Raw genomic sequence first — 16,165 nt, forward strand, 5'->3', positions numbered from 1 at the left:
GCTGCAGGTTTGCACCTGTGCAGTGTCACAGGGCTGGCTTCTGAGCACCAGGGTGATCCTGCAGCACCCCAGAACTACAGACACTGTGCAACGCACTGGGAATGCTGCTTTGGGGATGCCTGGTGACAGGGCTGTTACCTCAGGCTCCTTGCAGAGCTGCTCAGGGAAGGCTCAGCAATACAGCAGTGCCTCAGGCCCCATGCAAAGCCAGGGAGTGCTCTTGGGAGAGTGGATTTCAGATCACTGGTGATAGGGCAGCCTCTGCACAGGGTAGTGCTCTCAAATGGCTGTTTTCTGGAGGCCAGTGCATGGAAGCACCTCAGACCCCGCACCAAGATGAAAGGGCACACAGGCTGTGCTGCTTCTGGGCAAGAGGGCACGTGCCAGGACTTCATCACCTGCACCAGGATGCTCTGGAGCCCTCCAAGGGCCATTCCTGCGAGGCAGGGCACGTGGCAGGACCTCATCCCTGGCACGAGGACAGCGCAGTGCCCACGAAGGGCTGACTCTGCAGCCAGGGCCAGCGCAACCCCTGGGGGCCAGCAGGGACGCGGCGCCATCTCGGTGGGCCGAGCAGCGCCTCAAGCTGCGCGCACAACATGGCGGCCCGGGCGGGCGCGGCGCCTCGGAGCGCCGCTCGCGGGCCCGGGGACACAGCGGTACCTCCGAGCCTGCGCGAACACGTCGCCGAGGACTAATTCCAGACGGCCTGCGACAAAGCGATGCCTCGAAGGCCGCGCGGACGCGCCCTGCGTCTCAGCGGCCGCCACCAAACCGGATCGGACCGGATCAAACCGAATCGCACCGGCCCAGGGCCGCCAGCGCCTCGCGCCACCGCCCCCTGCCGAGCGCGTGCTGGGGGGCGGGGCCTGCGCCACCGTCCGTCGTGTAGCCCCGCCCCGGGGGCGTGGTTAGCAGAAGGGGGCGGGGCTTACCGCGCCTTCCACGCGCGCCCTGCGAGGCGCCCCTTCCGTGCTGGCGGAAGAGGCGGGGCACGCAGTAAGGCGCATGCGTCGCGCCCTACGGGAGCCCGGAGGGCCGAGTTTAAAGGGGGCGCGGTGGCGGCGGCGTTCGCCTATAGCGGAGGGRGGGGSGGGGGTGGCGGGCCGGAGGGAGGCGACATGGCGGCGCCCTGAGGAGCTGGGTGAGGCCTCGCGGCGGCGCCGGGGCCGTGGGCGGGCGGGGAGGCCGTGCCGGGGTCTGGCGGGCCGGCTGTGCGCGCAGGGGCGGCCGCGGGGCCGCTGGGCCCGGGGAGGAGCCCGCGGGGGGCAGGAGCGGGCTCGGCGCGGCCGGGGCGGGGGCCTCGGGGCCTGCGCGAGGCCTCGGCCCGGCCGCGCGGCCCCGGGCCGTTGGCGGCTGCTCAGTGCCGCCCTTGCCCGCAGCGCGGCCGGCGGCAGCTGGATGCCCGCGGGCGCCGGGGCCCTCGCGCGCGCAGCCCGGGCGCTCTGCAGGAGCTCCGCTCTCTGCCTCCAGCGCCCACCCACCTCCTTGCCGGGACCCCCGTCCTGCTGCGTGGGCCTCCCTGCATCCGGCGCTCGCCGCTGGGCCCGGCCGCCGGTGAGGAGCGCGTCGCTGTGGGGCAGGGCCGCCGGCGGTGCGCGTTCGCCCCCGCCGCGGGCCGCCCGGCCGCGCCGCCAGGCCTGCTCGGCCGCGGAGGACATGGCGGAGCAGAGGTACTGCGTGGACTACGCCAAGCGCGGCACGGCCGGCTGCAAGAAGTGCAAGGAGAAGATCGTGAAGGGCATGGTGCGCATTGGGAAGATCGTTCCCAACCCGTTCACGGAGTCTGGCGGCGACATGAAGGAGTGGTACCACGTGAAGTGCATGTTTGAGAAGCTGGAGAAGGCGCGGGCTACCACCAAGAAAATCGAGGACATCACGGATTTGGAAGGGTGGGAAGAGCTGCAAGATGATGAGAAGGAACTGATCAACCGCCACATCTCAGGTGAGGCACGAGGAGGGAACTGGGCCCCCAGGTACCGCGTGGACAGTCATGCATTTCCTATGGAACTCTTACTGATGGCTTGATTAAAAGGGTGGCAGGTGATTATATCTCTATCTCTGCTCTCTAGTAAAGAGAGAGTCTTTACTAGACTTAATTCAGTTTGGTCTCATGAGAGAGAGACTTAATTCATTTCTTGCACAGGTCTGCAGGGGAGGTCGGGATGATCTAAGTTATCAACTTGTAAAGTTTGGCTACATCCCACCAAGAAGCATCAGCTCCTTTTTTTCTTTTTATGAACTTTAGCAAATTACCAATCCTTTTGTATATCGTTTTGTATTTTGTATATCCAAAGGTATTTTAAAATACGTTTGGTATTTAAAATTTATTTAAAATACCTTTGGTATTTTAAAAATGTTCCTTTCTTTTCCCTCAGTCCCCAGTGTCTATTGCAAAACATCTTACATGTTGCAGACGTAAGTTGTCTCTGACTGCCGTTCTGAACTCTTACCTTGCTGTTCTACAGAAGCCTCTTCCAAGGCTGCAAGCACACCCAAGAAGAAAGCAACAATCCAAGCTAAGATCTCTGCCACTGGACAAATAACCAGTCCCAAAAAGGATCTGCTAAATATGGTCAATCCATCACCAAAGAAGTTCTCTGGCTTCACAGGTAGGGGTTATTAAGTAGAGTCTAGGAAATTCTTCACTAATTTTCCAGTAATAGTGTCGGAGGTGTTTTAGTTTTATTCAGAGTTGTAGGGTTTTTTTTTTTTTTTATCTAAAGGTGGTTTCATTTTTTAAAAACAGATGTATAAGTTTTCATGGAAAGGTTTTCTTTTTCACAGCATGAATTCTGCATCATGAATTCTGGTGTAGCACGCAGCATAATTCAGTTCTGAAGTTTTGCCAGCATACTGGGTTTGTTCTTTCCAGCTTGCCAAATGGAAGTGTCCTTGTTTACAAAGCCACCATCATTTCATCCTTGTTTAAAAGCTTCTTGCTATGTCTTTCATGCAGCTAAGCCAAAGAATTCAGAAGATACCTCTGCAGATTCTTCCCACAAGTTTAGCCTGTCTGCGAAAAAGTGTGATCCGAAACACAAAGACTGCTTGCTGCGAGAGTTCAGGAAGCTCTGTGCCATGGTGGCAGACAAGCCCAGCTATAACGTGAAAACACAGATCATCCAGGACTTCCTAAGGAAGGGAACTGGAGGAGGTACGGCTCGAGACATTTTTATGCATGCAAAAGCACTCTCAAAATCAACACCAAAGCTTTATTTCAAAAGCAAGGGTGAAATAAAATCTGATTGCAATGTAGTCCGAGTTGTGTGCTATAATGATTTCTGAACTGGTGGACACAGTGTTTACGAACTGAACTGCTGTCTAATTAACCAATTGAGATAAAACCGTCTCAGGCCAGGACTGTGGAGAATGTTGGTGCTGACAAACTTAGTGCTGAGATCAGATTTGGAGGGCAATTGTGGATGTTCCCTCAGAGAAATATTATTTCATATAAAATAGAACATCATGGTGGAACATGGAAGCCTCTGCTGTGTTTGTTTGTTTGTTTATGTTTTCCCCAAGAGTCCTGCTAATGAGCACCAACATCTAGAGCCCATAGATGAAAATAAATTGTGACAGTTTCTAATGGTGTATGCTTTCTTTCCAGATGGTTTTCATGGTGATGTATACCTGACCATTAAACTGCTGTTACCAGGTGTCATTAAAATTGTTTACAACTTGAACGATAAGCAGATTGTGAAGCTGTTTAGTAGGATTTTTAACTGCAGCCAAGAGGAAATGGTCCGGGACTTGGAACAGGTGAGTGCAGGCAGCAGTGCTCTCATTTTTTGATGTTTGATCTTTTCATTCCGTCTCCACGCCCTATTTGAAAGATTACTAGGTTGGTTTTTAGAATGGGAGCTGGTAAATTTTACTTTTCTTTTTGTCAGCTCTCTCAAAGTGTTTTTTTTTTTTTTTTCCCATCTGGAACCTTTAGAAAATGATGTCTGAATAGAAAGCAGCATGTGAATCACCTGCAAAACTTTAAAAAGCAAGATTAAATATGTCAAAACACATTGATCAGCCACACGAAGGTTTTGATTTTTAGGAAAGTTGGGTGGCACCTGCTTTGTCTCTACTGCTCTGCTAATGTTATCCATATTTAATTGATTTATCTTACCTTTTTGTAGCAACACTTATTAAAAATTTAAATTCAATTAACAAATCTGTTCTTGTGAGCTTAAGTTGACTCACACAGTTAAGCTAGACTCATATGACTGCAAGTGCGCACACACCTGTATTTAATTCCTTGTTGGTAATTGACTCTCTCCATTTCTAATTCATTGAAAGATAGAGAAAATGGGTTAATTAGCTAATGAAACTAATTGCATCACTTTTTTTTGATTGCTTTGGTGTATACTGCCTTCTGTGTGACATCAGTAGACTGTTTGTGATTCTTGGAGTTTATAAGAACTGGATTCATCCTACAGCAGTGAGAGTCAGTGAAATGATACTGATACTCTTACACAGCTTTTTGCAAGTGAAACAGCTGAAAAGAAGTGCCCTGTGTCATGGCAGCTTTCTCCTGATGTTTAGTAGTGATTTGTTGCTGGAACCTCAGATCAGACACCTCTACCCTTTCCTACCTTCTGGAAACTCGATGCTGAGTCTCGGTTGCTCTGATCCACACCCTCATTTTGTCTTTTGGAGACAGGGAGATGTTTCCGAGACCATACGCCTGTTCTTCGAACAAAGCAAGTCCTGTCCTCCAGCTGCCAAAAGCCTCCTGACCATCCAAGAAGTAGATGAGTTCCTAATCCAGCTATCAAAGCTCACAAAGGAGGATGACCAGCAAAGTGTGCTGCAAGATATCACCCGCAGGTAAATGATTGCTATCTGGAGATGCACCCTCAAACTCTAGGAGTGACAAGCTGGACTAGGTAAGAAGCAGTAACATTAGCCAAGAGACTGAACTTGACGTGTATAGACAGCGAACAGTGGCTTGATGAAGACTCTTTGACTGCTGAACAGTATGGAGAATACATATGGCCACTGCACAGTGTAGAGAATATGTGTGGCTCCTCATGTCAGAGAGAATTTCATTCTTGTCTAGTAAGACACTGTTTTATTAGTACTAAATAAAACTGCTGTGGTGGTACCTGGCTGTTGGATGTCTTGGTCTGTCTCGGATTGTGCTGATCTGAGGCTGAGGATGTAATTATAGTTTCCTCTTGGTGCATTAATAACCAAATTTTGCAAGGTACCTCAGTACAGAGGCAAAATTATTACTGGCATTTCAAATGTAAAGAAGCTAAAATCCTTTTGGATATTCTCTTGTACCTACCTATGAAAGGGAAGGACCTGTTATTGTAGAGATCTGGCACAGTTTCCTTTTTCAACTGGGAAATATTCACATAAGTATCTGTCTCTAATTGCTCTCTCACACCTCAGGTGTACAGGGAATGACCTGAAATGCATCATCAGGCTAATCAAGCATGACTTGAAAATGAATGCGGGAGCAAAGCATGTGTAAGTCCCACCTGCTATTGTGAGACAGAACCAGAAATGGGCATTAGCCTCTAAATCCATGTGCAGCAGAGCTGAGATTGATAGATATTTTTCCCTTCTCTCCTCATTTTGTTTAAAGGTTGGATGCCCTGGATCCAAATGCCTATGAAGCATTCAAAGCCTCACGTAATCTCCAGGATGTGGTAGAGCGAGTCCTGAAGAACCATCAGGAGGCTGAGAAGATGCCAGGCCTGAGGCGAACCCTCAGCGTGCAGGCCTCTCTGATGACTCCTGTGCAGCCCATGCTGGTAACATTGGACATCTCTGGATAGTAACAGTAGTAACACTGGATAGTAACAGTAACAATGTTGAAGGAGATGGAATTCTCATATCCACTGCTTTACAAATCAGTAGACACATAGTGATACACGAGCTAATAGATTGTGCAGTAAGATCTTCTATGTATAATGCCATTTTATAAAGTGCTTTCTAACAAAAGATTGGGCATATCATGAACTTGCTGTTTTAATGACACTGCACAAGCTAAAATGTCATCTTGCTTTCGGTCCAGAATTGACTTTCTTATTTTTTTTCCGCTCTTACGGTTAAGACATTTGTTGAATTAGAGATTCAAACAGGCCATCGTCTTTGAACAAATCTGAGTTAATATTTACTTCTCATCTAAGTGCACTGCTAGAAAAGGCATGGTATTTACACAGTCCTCTTTCTTTGCAAGAGATAAACAGTGAAAAGCTATAATTATTTGGGCAGGCTCAGATGATTCTAAGTAAATGGCTGAACTAAAAAGGAAAACCTGTACTGGATATCAGAGATTTCGCACAGAAAGATCCAAAAAGGAATTGGCAGTTCATTTCAAGTTAAATAGTAGCTCTGTTTTTAAATGTATCAAACAAATCTTTTATGGAACTTTTCTCTCTACTTTTCTAAGGCTGAAGCCTGCAAGTCAATCGAGTATGCGATGAAGAAGTGTCCAAATGGGATGTATGCGGAGATCAAATACGATGGGGAGCGGGTGCAGGTGCATAAAAATGGAGATCATTTCAGCTACTTCAGCCGAAGCCTCAAGCCTGTCCTCCCTCACAAAGTAAGCCCATTTAAATTCTCTTCTGCTGTGCCAGCTGTTGCCTTCCTTCTCTGTAAGCATGATTGAATTTCACATCAGTTTCTATAGGCAGCAGGATACCTTCTGTTTTATACTCAAATTAATCTGGAAAAGCAACATTTAATGGACCTTAATCAATTCGTTTTGGCAGCCTTAAAGGACTTGTAACTACAGTTAACCTATCTGCTTTTCCTTTTTATGCACTGCATTTGAGTTGGCTCATCTTTCTGTTGCTAGTCAATGCTAACAGATTGCCATACAAGAAAATAAAGCCAGTGCAGATATGCAGAAAGCATCAGCACTGGAATGAGTCTGTCCCTTCAGCCAGGAGTCATTTTGTATTTGTTGCTATTCTTTTTTTTTTTCTTCTTTCTTTCTTTTTTTTTTTTTTCTCCAAGGTAGCCCATTTTAAGGATTTCATCCCCCAGGCTTTCCCTGGTGGGCAAAGTATGATCTTGGATTCAGAGGTTCTTCTGATTGACAACAAAACTGGCAAGCCGCTTCCTTTTGGGACTCTTGGTGTGCACAAGGTAAAAGAGGGTCCTTTGTAGTGGTTGGAGTTAAACATTGTTTAAGCACCCCAGCATGTGTTATCACAGGATAAAATCAGTTGTGTAGTCCCTGAGAAGGTTGATTAAAATGGTTCTTAAACCAACAGCTTTGTTTGCTAGAACAGTTTTGATATTGACCTGTTCGTTGGCAGGTTACTAGGAAATAAAAAAAAAAACAGATGAAAATAAATATTGAAGATGATGTAGCTCTTTTGTCATTGTTTATAGTTACTTCTATCAGTATCTGGCAGACAAGCAGCTGAGAAACAGATATGAATGTAGTCCATATGAGTATTATGTAATGCTTATGTCTAGATTAAATGGTGGTGAGAAGACAATAAATTGGAAGTTAAATTGCAAGTGCTTTAACTTAAAGGAGCCATTAATCTGAAGTCCCTGGAATGCTTGCTGGCTTCTTGTTGCAGCAGCAGTGATAGATTTTAGGTTGCCTAAAGTCATTAATATTTGTGGTGTTATTACCCTGCCGCTAGGAAATTAACATGTTTTATTTTCTTAGTTTGTGCTTTGACAAACATGGTCTACATTTTAATTCTCAGAATATGCAAGCCTTTAGGAGCTTATTAGCACTAAGAGATTATGGGGAGAAAAATATATCCTTCTGTTTGTTTTTTTTTCCCTGTACCTCAATTTTCCTGCTTGCTCCCACTGCAGATATTTTTAATTGATATTATTTTGCAGAAAGCTGCCTTCCAAGATGCCAATGTTTGCCTGTTTGTGTTTGATTGCATCTATTTCAATGATGTCAGCCTGATGGACAGGTATGTGTCTTGCATAGTGTGAGAACAATCTGACAGATTTCCCAGCAGGAACTGCTGGAATACTCTGCCACTGCAAAGGAAACAGCTCACGTTGACAGTTATTACTTGCCATTTTACCCCTTTAAAATAAAGGCAGCATAGCAGAATGCGTGTAGTGATAAAGCTGTAAATGAGAGCATCGCTATCTGGAGCCCCACCTTGTGCTGCAGTTTCAAAATAGCAGGAGCAACTGGATTCAGCTGAATTCAGCATGGTTCAGTGTATACCTCGTCCTGTGTCCTCTGAAACAAAATACATGCTTGATGTGAAATTTCTGGCTTATAACTTCCTAGAAAAGTGATAAAAATTGATAGTCCTTTCTGGAACTCTCTCTGTAGGAAAAATGTGATTGAGTTGTTTCAGTAGCTTTTTTCTTGGTGTTCACCCAGCCAGTACTTCCCGGTGGAATTGCCTGTGTGTCCATAATTACCTGTACTCTGCTCTAGGCCCCTGCGGGAGCGCCGCAAGTTTCTCCACGATAACATGGTTGAAATCCCCAACCGGATCCTCTTCTCGGAGATGAAGCATGTCACAGTGAGTTCGCTGTTAAATTCAGTAGCACACGTGGCAATAGCCAGGGTTATATGGAGAAGACTGAAGTAAGACTTCAGTCTGGAAGTCTGTGCTAAACTGAGTACACAAACCGGTAGCCCTGATCACTAAAAACTGCTTTTATATAAGCAGCATGCTCAATTTTTGCTTTGATTTGTAATGTGTAAACCCTATCCCCAGTCTTTTTCCCCGTTACTACTATTTTCAGGAGTGCCTTGATTTTATTGGAGAACATTTGGATATTTGGGGCAAATAAATTGTCTAGGGATAAAGAAAAGCATAGGGCCCAAGGCATTTGGATGGAGAAACAAGGAAGTACAAAACCCAGCATGGCTATCTCAGAGATGAGATTTGTTTTGCTTGTGATTGTGTTTTGTTTGTGTGTTGGTTTTTTGTTTGTTTTTAGTAACCAGCCATTCCATTTCTGTGCCTTATTGCTCCAAATGGAAAATCCCAAGAGCACAGCCCCTTTCATAGGCCTAAGCTTACCGGAATCCTTTTCTTTTCCAGAAAGCTTCAGATCTGGCAGATATGATTACCCGAGTTATCCGTGAGGGACTGGAAGGACTGGTGTTGAAAGACATAAAGGCAGGTTCCCATTCACTCTTACCTGTGTGTGCTGGGCATCAGGGAGCAACAATAGACTGCTCTGTATTTAATACTTAACTATTCAATCAATTCTGAGTTTGAATTCAGCCTTTATCTGCTTTAACAGCTTTTCAACAATGCTTGGAAGTAGGGAGGAGGAGGAGTGCTGTCACTTTTTGTCCAAATTTTGGTATTATTTCCTTCCTCTTTTCTGTTCTGTTGTCTGGACTCCTGCTCGTCTGAATCTTTGGGTGTCCCTGCAATGTTTTGCACAAACAAGGATATTTGTAAGTGCCTGCAGTGATGTGGTCCAGCAGGTAGATCACCAAGGTGGGAACCAGGGCTGCATTTAGCCTCAGCTCTGGCTTTCACAAAGTGCCTCGAGGCTTGGGGATGAAATAGAGAAGGTTGAGCATCCTTGAAATAACTCTGTACTCTTGTAGAGTTGCTCCTCATAGATCTGAGCACTGATCTATGTGCTCATGGACTGCAAAGCTGGATAAAACCAAGGACCTTTTGGGGAGATGGCTGCCCACCAACTGATCTCCTTGTGACTGGAGTTTCTTGATTGGTTTTGCACAGGGTAATTATGAGCCAGGAAAACGGCACTGGTTAAAGGTGAAAAAAGACTACCTGAATGAAGGTGCAATGGCTGACGCAGCAGATCTGGTGGTGCTGGGAGCTTTTTATGGACAAGGCAGTAAAGGTGAGTGTTTGGATTTAGCTTAAGTTAGAGACCTGTCAGTTCTTCAGAAAAATCTCAAGTTTTTTTCTGTTCCAGAACTCCTGTAGCATTTGGTGTCCTACCAGAATGAGACTGGCTCTAACAGTGACTGTCTGCTACATGCTAGGCTACAGCAAGCTGCCCGAGTTTACTGTAGGTCAGTTGGCACAGCGAAGCATTAGCTCTTGGGTTGGTCTCTCAGCCAGTGTAGATCCTGGTTGTTCAGCTTTGCGTTATGGGAGATGATGCTGTGAAGCCATCAAAAGCCTGAGGTCCTTTGACTTTCAAAGATAGAAAAGGGTTTTAGCTGATTACTGTGATTTTGAGAACCTGTGGCGCTTGTCTTATAGAAGATGCCAAGCACTCTGCTTCCCTCTCTTCCAGGTGGTATGATGTCCATCTTCCTCATGGGTTGCTATGATCCCAAGAGTGAGAAGTGGTGCACTGTGACCAAGTGTGCTGGTGGCCACGATGATGCCACTTTGGCTCGCCTGCAAACGGAGCTGGATATGGTGAAGATCAGCAAGGTGAGATGGGCTGTGGCATGAGGCAGCTCAAAGGAGTGCTTGGCAAAGGGCTTGATAAACACAAAACTGCTGTGAAGGTTCTTCAGAAGGTCTTGCATTAGACATGGCCCCTCTGACAGAACTGAGCTGTACGTGCAACCAGCTTCTGAAGCTGAGGCACTGCCTCAGATTTGTTTCCCCACACACAGTGGGAAGGCAGGTTCCTGCCTAGACAAAGTTGCGCTGGAAAAGAGCAAATACTGGCAGTTTGCCACATTGCAACTGAAGGCCAGTCACTAGATGGGGCTATGGGGGAGAAATCCTAGAGTCAATCTCTTGCCTTGTAGCTAGATGACCTGAAACCTTGGAATTTTCTATCAATTACTTATTTAGACAAGAAATGCTATTTAATTTCTGCAGATCAGTGCACCTGCACTGTAAATTAAATCAAGTTCCATCAGTCCAAAGGGGATTTTATACCTATGTGTTGATGTACTACTGGGATAATATTTCAACAATGTCTTTCCTAGGAGTAGGTTCATATATCATTGGAGTGTTATAACTTGTGGTTTTGCTCTTAATTATTAGGATCCTGGTAAAATTCCAAGCTGGCTAAAAATTAATAAAATCTACTATCCTGACTTCATTGTTCCAGATCCAAAGGTAAGCATTTTCCCAAAATGACTAAAATTTCCAACACTGATTATAGCAGTCTACTACTCTTTTTGTAAAGATACAAATAATCTGTGCTATGAGTTTAGGCTTCATGTTTGGAATAGGAAATTGGGCACAGACTTCTACCTCTGCACATGCATTTTGAGGCTAAGAACTTTATTAAAAAAAAAAAAAAAAAAACATACCTGCAACACTCCTGGGAAACATTCTTGTGCAGTGTTTCTCTTCCAGAAGTTAATTGTTTTAAATTTGCAGCATGAATAACCTGACGTAAATAGCTGAAGTAGAACTGCAGCAAACAAAAGGTTATTGTTGTCTTGCTGAGCATTGCAGTATATTTTGTGATGCGTATATCTGATGGTAAAAATGTTATTTAGAAAATGACAATATGGAGTAAGTAGCTGGGGATCTCTGACTTGCTGAAACAAGAGGAGTGTTTCTAAGGCAGGCGATCAGAAGAACAATTTGTGTAGCTGGAACTCTGGTGTGCTGGGGTGTTTATCATAGAAGGGACACAGATGCACTAGGTTTGTTCATGAGAGAACGTAGGAATATGACATATGATTTCTTTCAATGCCATGTTTAGAAAGCCCCAGTGTGGGAGATCACAGGGGCTGAATTCTCCAAAGCAGAAGCCCACACTGCAGATGGGATCTCTATTCGCTTCCCTCGCTGCACCCGCATTCGAGATGACAAGGACTGGAAGACAGCCACCAATCTCCCACAGCTGAAGGTGATTTAATGTGTATATTTATGTCTGCAGCATGCTTGAGAGTAACTTCTGACAGCACCCAATGTTTAAAAAGTCATGTTCTGATAGCAGGTATGTAGTGAAGACACCTGCTGACTAGTATCTAGAATGGCACGTGGCATCTTCCCCTTACTCCAGGTCCAGCCTGCTTGCTCAGCCGTTTTGATATAATCTTATATTTTTTTTTTAATGGAGTATCTTCAGTCTTTTGAGCTGTTGTGCATTTTCAGAAAAATCTCTGCTGGTAGCTAGTTGTATCAGCTCTTGTAACAGCCTTCATAGCGAGGAATTTCCTTCCTGAAAGAGGTGACCTTTTATTCTCTAAATGTTTATGGTCGTTGTGTCTCCCATTAATTGCTGGGATTGGGAGAGGCATCTGGGAAGTGACTAAGGGCAGTCTGGCCCAGTGCCATGGCACAGGGGCCAGGTGGCATTGTGCCAGGTCCCTGGGGCTGCACCTACCCCACACAGCTTCTCTGCCTCCTCGACTGCTAGAAACCGTTTGGCTTCTTGCCATCCCCAGAAATAAGTCAGCTGTTGATGAGCTCTGTTCTCAGCTTCGTTACTGTTATTTGGGCTGCCTGCTCACTGCCTCAGGAGATCCTGAGAGATGTAAGAGCTTGTTACGCCTTCGAAGCAAGGAGTGATTCAGCCCACCTACTGTCAGGCAGTTGTTCTGGCTCCCTGTGCAGGTAGGGGAGAGAAAGGTAAATGCCCTCTGCAGACACGCTGTTCTAGGAGGGAGCAATGGGTCCATTTTTGTGTATAGGGAGCTAAGCTGTGAAGAGTTAGTCCAACTTGCTCTGTAGTAGATGGTGTAAATACAGCTCCCCATATAGGTTTCCTTAATATGAAATGGCTGGCTGGACTGCTTAGAGTTTAGAAAAGGTGACGGGGAAAAAAAATACTATAAAAGATGCAGAAATCAAAACATTTGAGCAAACGCTTCATAAAGAAACCAAAAGCAATGCTTGCATTTACAGCTCATATGTAGCATCGGAGGTTTTGCTGCGGCTAAAAGGTAATGCTTTGTTTCTGGGGGTAGGAGCTGTACCAGCTCTCCAAAGAGAAGGCTGATATCAATGTTGTTGCTGGGGAGGAAGAGGAGTCCACAGCTGGCAGCAGCGGAGAGAATGAGGGAAATTCCAGGTCTTCCACACCACACAAGACTATAAAAACTCCTCCAAGCAAGTCACCTGCAAAGGCCAAGAAGCCGGAAGGTAAGATGGTGCTTCCCAGGGAGGGGAACTCGGGATGGATTTTGTGGGTTTGGGGCTGCCCAGCGTTGTGTCTTTGCCTTTTCAAGATCCCACGGAGCTCATAGGCTTACGTCAAAGTGCATAGGGAAACCTGCCTAGATCCTTGGCTTGGACTGTTACTCACAACACAGATTGAATGGAGGTTATGTTGCCTAGGACCAGTAACTGTGACACTGCTAAGCATAGTTAGTACCAGAATCACTTTGTAGTAACTTCTTTAAGATTCTACTTGTTCTTTCTCATCTTAATAGCTTGGGGTCGTTAACAGAATTTCTAAGACTGATCTGAACAGCAAACCTGCTGCTGCCGTTCCTGCAGATCATATGCCCTTCAGTTAGACCCTTTTGGCCATGAGCCAGTATTCATTTTTATCTGGATGAAGATACTAAAGCTGCTGGAGGGGATTTCCAGGTAGTAATGAGATGAGTTTGCCTCGCCAGCACTTTGTCAGTGCAGAATAACTTACGGCAGATCTCTAAGCAGGTTTAGGTGTAGCAAGAGCTTGGAGAGGAGCCTCCTGGAGGTCAGTGCAGGAAAAGGCCCAGGGCCCTTTGCCATGTTCTGCCTGCCAGAAAATGTTCTGCTTGCTGGTTAACTTTCAATTCAGTGATTACTCAAAAAAAACCCTTCTTCTCTCCCAACTTGAATATGTGTCCAATATCTCAAAGACCTTTAATGAGAAAACTTTCTTTTTATAGGCCTCAAAGCAGTCTTTGCATCCCCTCAGAAAGTGGAAGAGAAACGAGGGGAGAAGCGGAAAGCATCAGAGGAGGAGGAGGACAACGGAGAGAAGGTACAGAGGGGCAGCAGACGCTTCGGGGTGGGAGGAAGCTGAGTCTGTTCTCTTTTGTCTTTGATGTGGAAAGTTTTGTAAAATCTGCCCATAGCTGCACTCTAAAGTGCAATACCCAAGTAGAAATAGCAGCAATGAGCCCTCTTACAGAACAAGCAGATGTCTGCAACCCTTCTGCCCTAGATGCAGATTTGACCTGGCTGTGTTTGCCGTGCTAAAGGGCCGTGCTTCTCTGTTGAGCCATCAACAGTGTCCCCAGTCTGTGGCTGCCACATGGCTGCTGTGGCTCAGCGCTGCAAACAGAAGAGACAGGAGCCACGACAGGGCAGAACTGTCCTTTCTAGTCCACTGTGCAGCAAAGGATAGGATGAAGAATCAAGCTGTAACTTTCTGATAAGCCTGAGGCAGCTATTTCGATGTAAACAGCCATTCCCCTCCCAGGGCTGTTTGTTTTCCTGCTTTTACAAGCATCAGCTCGGGAGGCTCTAAGAGAGGGTGTTTACTCACCCGCCTCAGCAGCAGCACTGCTAGGGCAGTAATAACTCCGCTTAGCTAAGGGGGCAGCTGGAGCAGGGGACTGGGAGAGGAACTTGATGCGAGTTGCTCTTGCATATGGTTTAAGGGAAATCCAAACAGCAATTTACAGGTATTATACAAGGCATTAAGATGAGATCCCTGGGAAGCGTGAGTGGGTCTTTTGGCGCCTCAGAGAACTTGGTGCCTGTTTCAAGCAGTCTTTGGCTGACCTTGGTCTCCTTCTCCCGCCCCCGTGCAGGTGCTGCTGGACATATTCACGGGGGTGAAGCTCTACCTGCCCGCCTGGGTGCAGGACTTCGACAGACTCCGGCGGTACTTCATTGCCTACGACGGGGACCTTGTGCAAGAGTTCGATGCCGCCTCCGCAACACACGTTATAGGGGACGTTGAGGAGAATCCTGGTGCTAAGCGTGTGTCTCCCAACTGGATCTGGGAATGCATTCGGAAACGGAAACTGGTAGCCCCATGCTAAGAGCATGGGGGAGCTCACTGGTCTTGAGACAGCTTTACTTCAGGAACTCCCTGAAGGGAACAGCAGGGAACTAGGTAGGTGGGGAAGAAAGGGTGAGATTCCTCTGTGGGGATCCAGATAGAAATAAAAGGCCCAAGTACCTCAGAGGTAGTTGTAAAGATCCCTAGCAGCCATATGCAATTCCTATCACTGCTGACTCCATGTTTCTGCCCACACGTAGACCAATGCACTTATTCAGGTGCTGGTTTCATCTCCTGGGTTTTTAAAGTTTGGCTATTTTTATAAATAAAGAAGTAAAACCGAAGCAGCTTCTCCTTTGCTGTCAAGACTTACTTTTCAAAGATTATTCTCTCAGGTATTTGAAATATTAACTCCAGAGCTAAGATAATCTTCCTTTTCTGCTCTAATCCTTACAAAGGCCATCAAGTTGTGCCCTTTATCAGTGTTTCTTTTTTCTCCCTTCAACCCTCCCTACCGATCCATATCCAGTAACAGTTTACATCTTGTGCATAGGTTTTATACTAAAACCAGGAAATCAAATAAGCTTCCATTACAGTAACGGCCAGAGTATTATCCAAGTATCCTCCTGGAGTGTTTGTTTTCTGGAATAAGTTACACTTTTACTCCTTGAAACATGAATAGTATAAACTGAGGAAAGAACTCTATGATCTGAATCTCTTAGGACACTTAGGGGAGCTGCTGCTCTGAAGCTAATTAAATCTATTTCAAGTACTTGAATACTAATAAAATAAGGAAAATAAAATAACTTAAAGCTGTATATCTAAAAATTATTTTCATATGAAGATGTGCTGTTGCTAAATAACACATGAATGAGCCCCGTAGGTTCAGAGTCTGTGTGGGCATTACAAAGGCAAAGTGAGTTAACCACCTTACTGGGTCCTTAGTTTGAAGAGGAGCGAGTGCATGGGAACTTCACAAAGACTCTGCTGTTAAACATTAGGATTCTCAAGTTTTTTTTTCCTTCAACCTCTTCTGTACTTACATTCTCCCCCATAATGATATTTAAGTACCTTGTAGCCTGAGCCTTTTCTGGTTAAAGTTCAAGAGTCCCTGTAACATATCGGCCTTCTCTTAGCCTGTTGGCAATAGAGTCAGAAAACAAGGTTAACTAAATCACATTGCAGCTTTATTACAAAATTATTAACCAAAATTCTGTACCAAAACTAGTAAGTACCAAGAAGATTTGATAGAGAATAACATGCCATTTCAAGTAAAATATTAACTTTTAAAATACTTAAATGACGTACAGTGTACATAAAGCACAAATATTTCCATTTACTTTATTAGTTCAGATCAGTATATACCTTTGGATTATAAATCAGTTTTCTCCACATTCTTACTTTT

The 16,165-nt window shown here is 45.6% G+C and overlaps 1 protein-coding gene across 1 annotated transcript; it reads left to right on the forward strand.

The window, feature by feature from the left end:
- Window positions 1–1,401: 1,401 nt before the first annotated feature.
- On the forward strand, window positions 1,402–15,527 carry LIG3 (DNA ligase 3). The gene is made up of 19 exons (XM_026036999.1): window positions 1,402–1,945; window positions 2,469–2,612; window positions 2,960–3,157; window positions 3,611–3,762; window positions 4,658–4,824; window positions 5,395–5,472; window positions 5,591–5,759; window positions 6,401–6,556; window positions 6,973–7,104; window positions 7,825–7,904; window positions 8,390–8,477; window positions 9,006–9,083; window positions 9,666–9,789; window positions 10,192–10,334; window positions 10,902–10,976; window positions 11,575–11,721; window positions 12,785–12,959; window positions 13,697–13,791; window positions 14,567–15,527. The coding sequence occupies exons 1-19, from the start codon at window positions 1,402–1,404 to the stop codon at window positions 14,798–14,800; spliced, it is 2,979 nt and encodes a 992-aa protein (XP_025892784.1). The 3' UTR covers window positions 14,801–15,527.
- The last annotated feature ends 638 nt before the right edge of the window (window positions 15,528–16,165 follow it).

This window comes from Nothoprocta perdicaria, unplaced genomic scaffold (assembly GCF_003342845.1).
Source record: "Nothoprocta perdicaria isolate Ctin4 unplaced genomic scaffold, notPer1 scaffold_189, whole genome shotgun sequence".
NCBI lineage: Eukaryota > Metazoa > Chordata > Aves > Tinamiformes > Tinamidae > Nothoprocta > Nothoprocta perdicaria.

What these genes read in the sequence shown, in the direction of transcription:
- LIG3 (XM_026036999.1), top strand. Translation starts at nt 1,402, where the DNA reads ATGCCCGCGGGCGCCGGGGCCCTCGCGCGCGCAGCCCGGGCGCTCTGC. An exon ending in CTCCTGTGCAGCCCATGCTG is followed by an intron (nt 5,760 to 6,400) that starts GTAACATTGGAC and finishes TACTTTTCTAAG; the next exon opens with GCTGAAGCCTGCAAGTCAAT. An exon ending in ATATGGTGAAGATCAGCAAG is followed by an intron (nt 10,335 to 10,901) that starts GTGAGATGGGCT and finishes CTTAATTATTAG; the next exon opens with GATCCTGGTAAAATTCCAAG.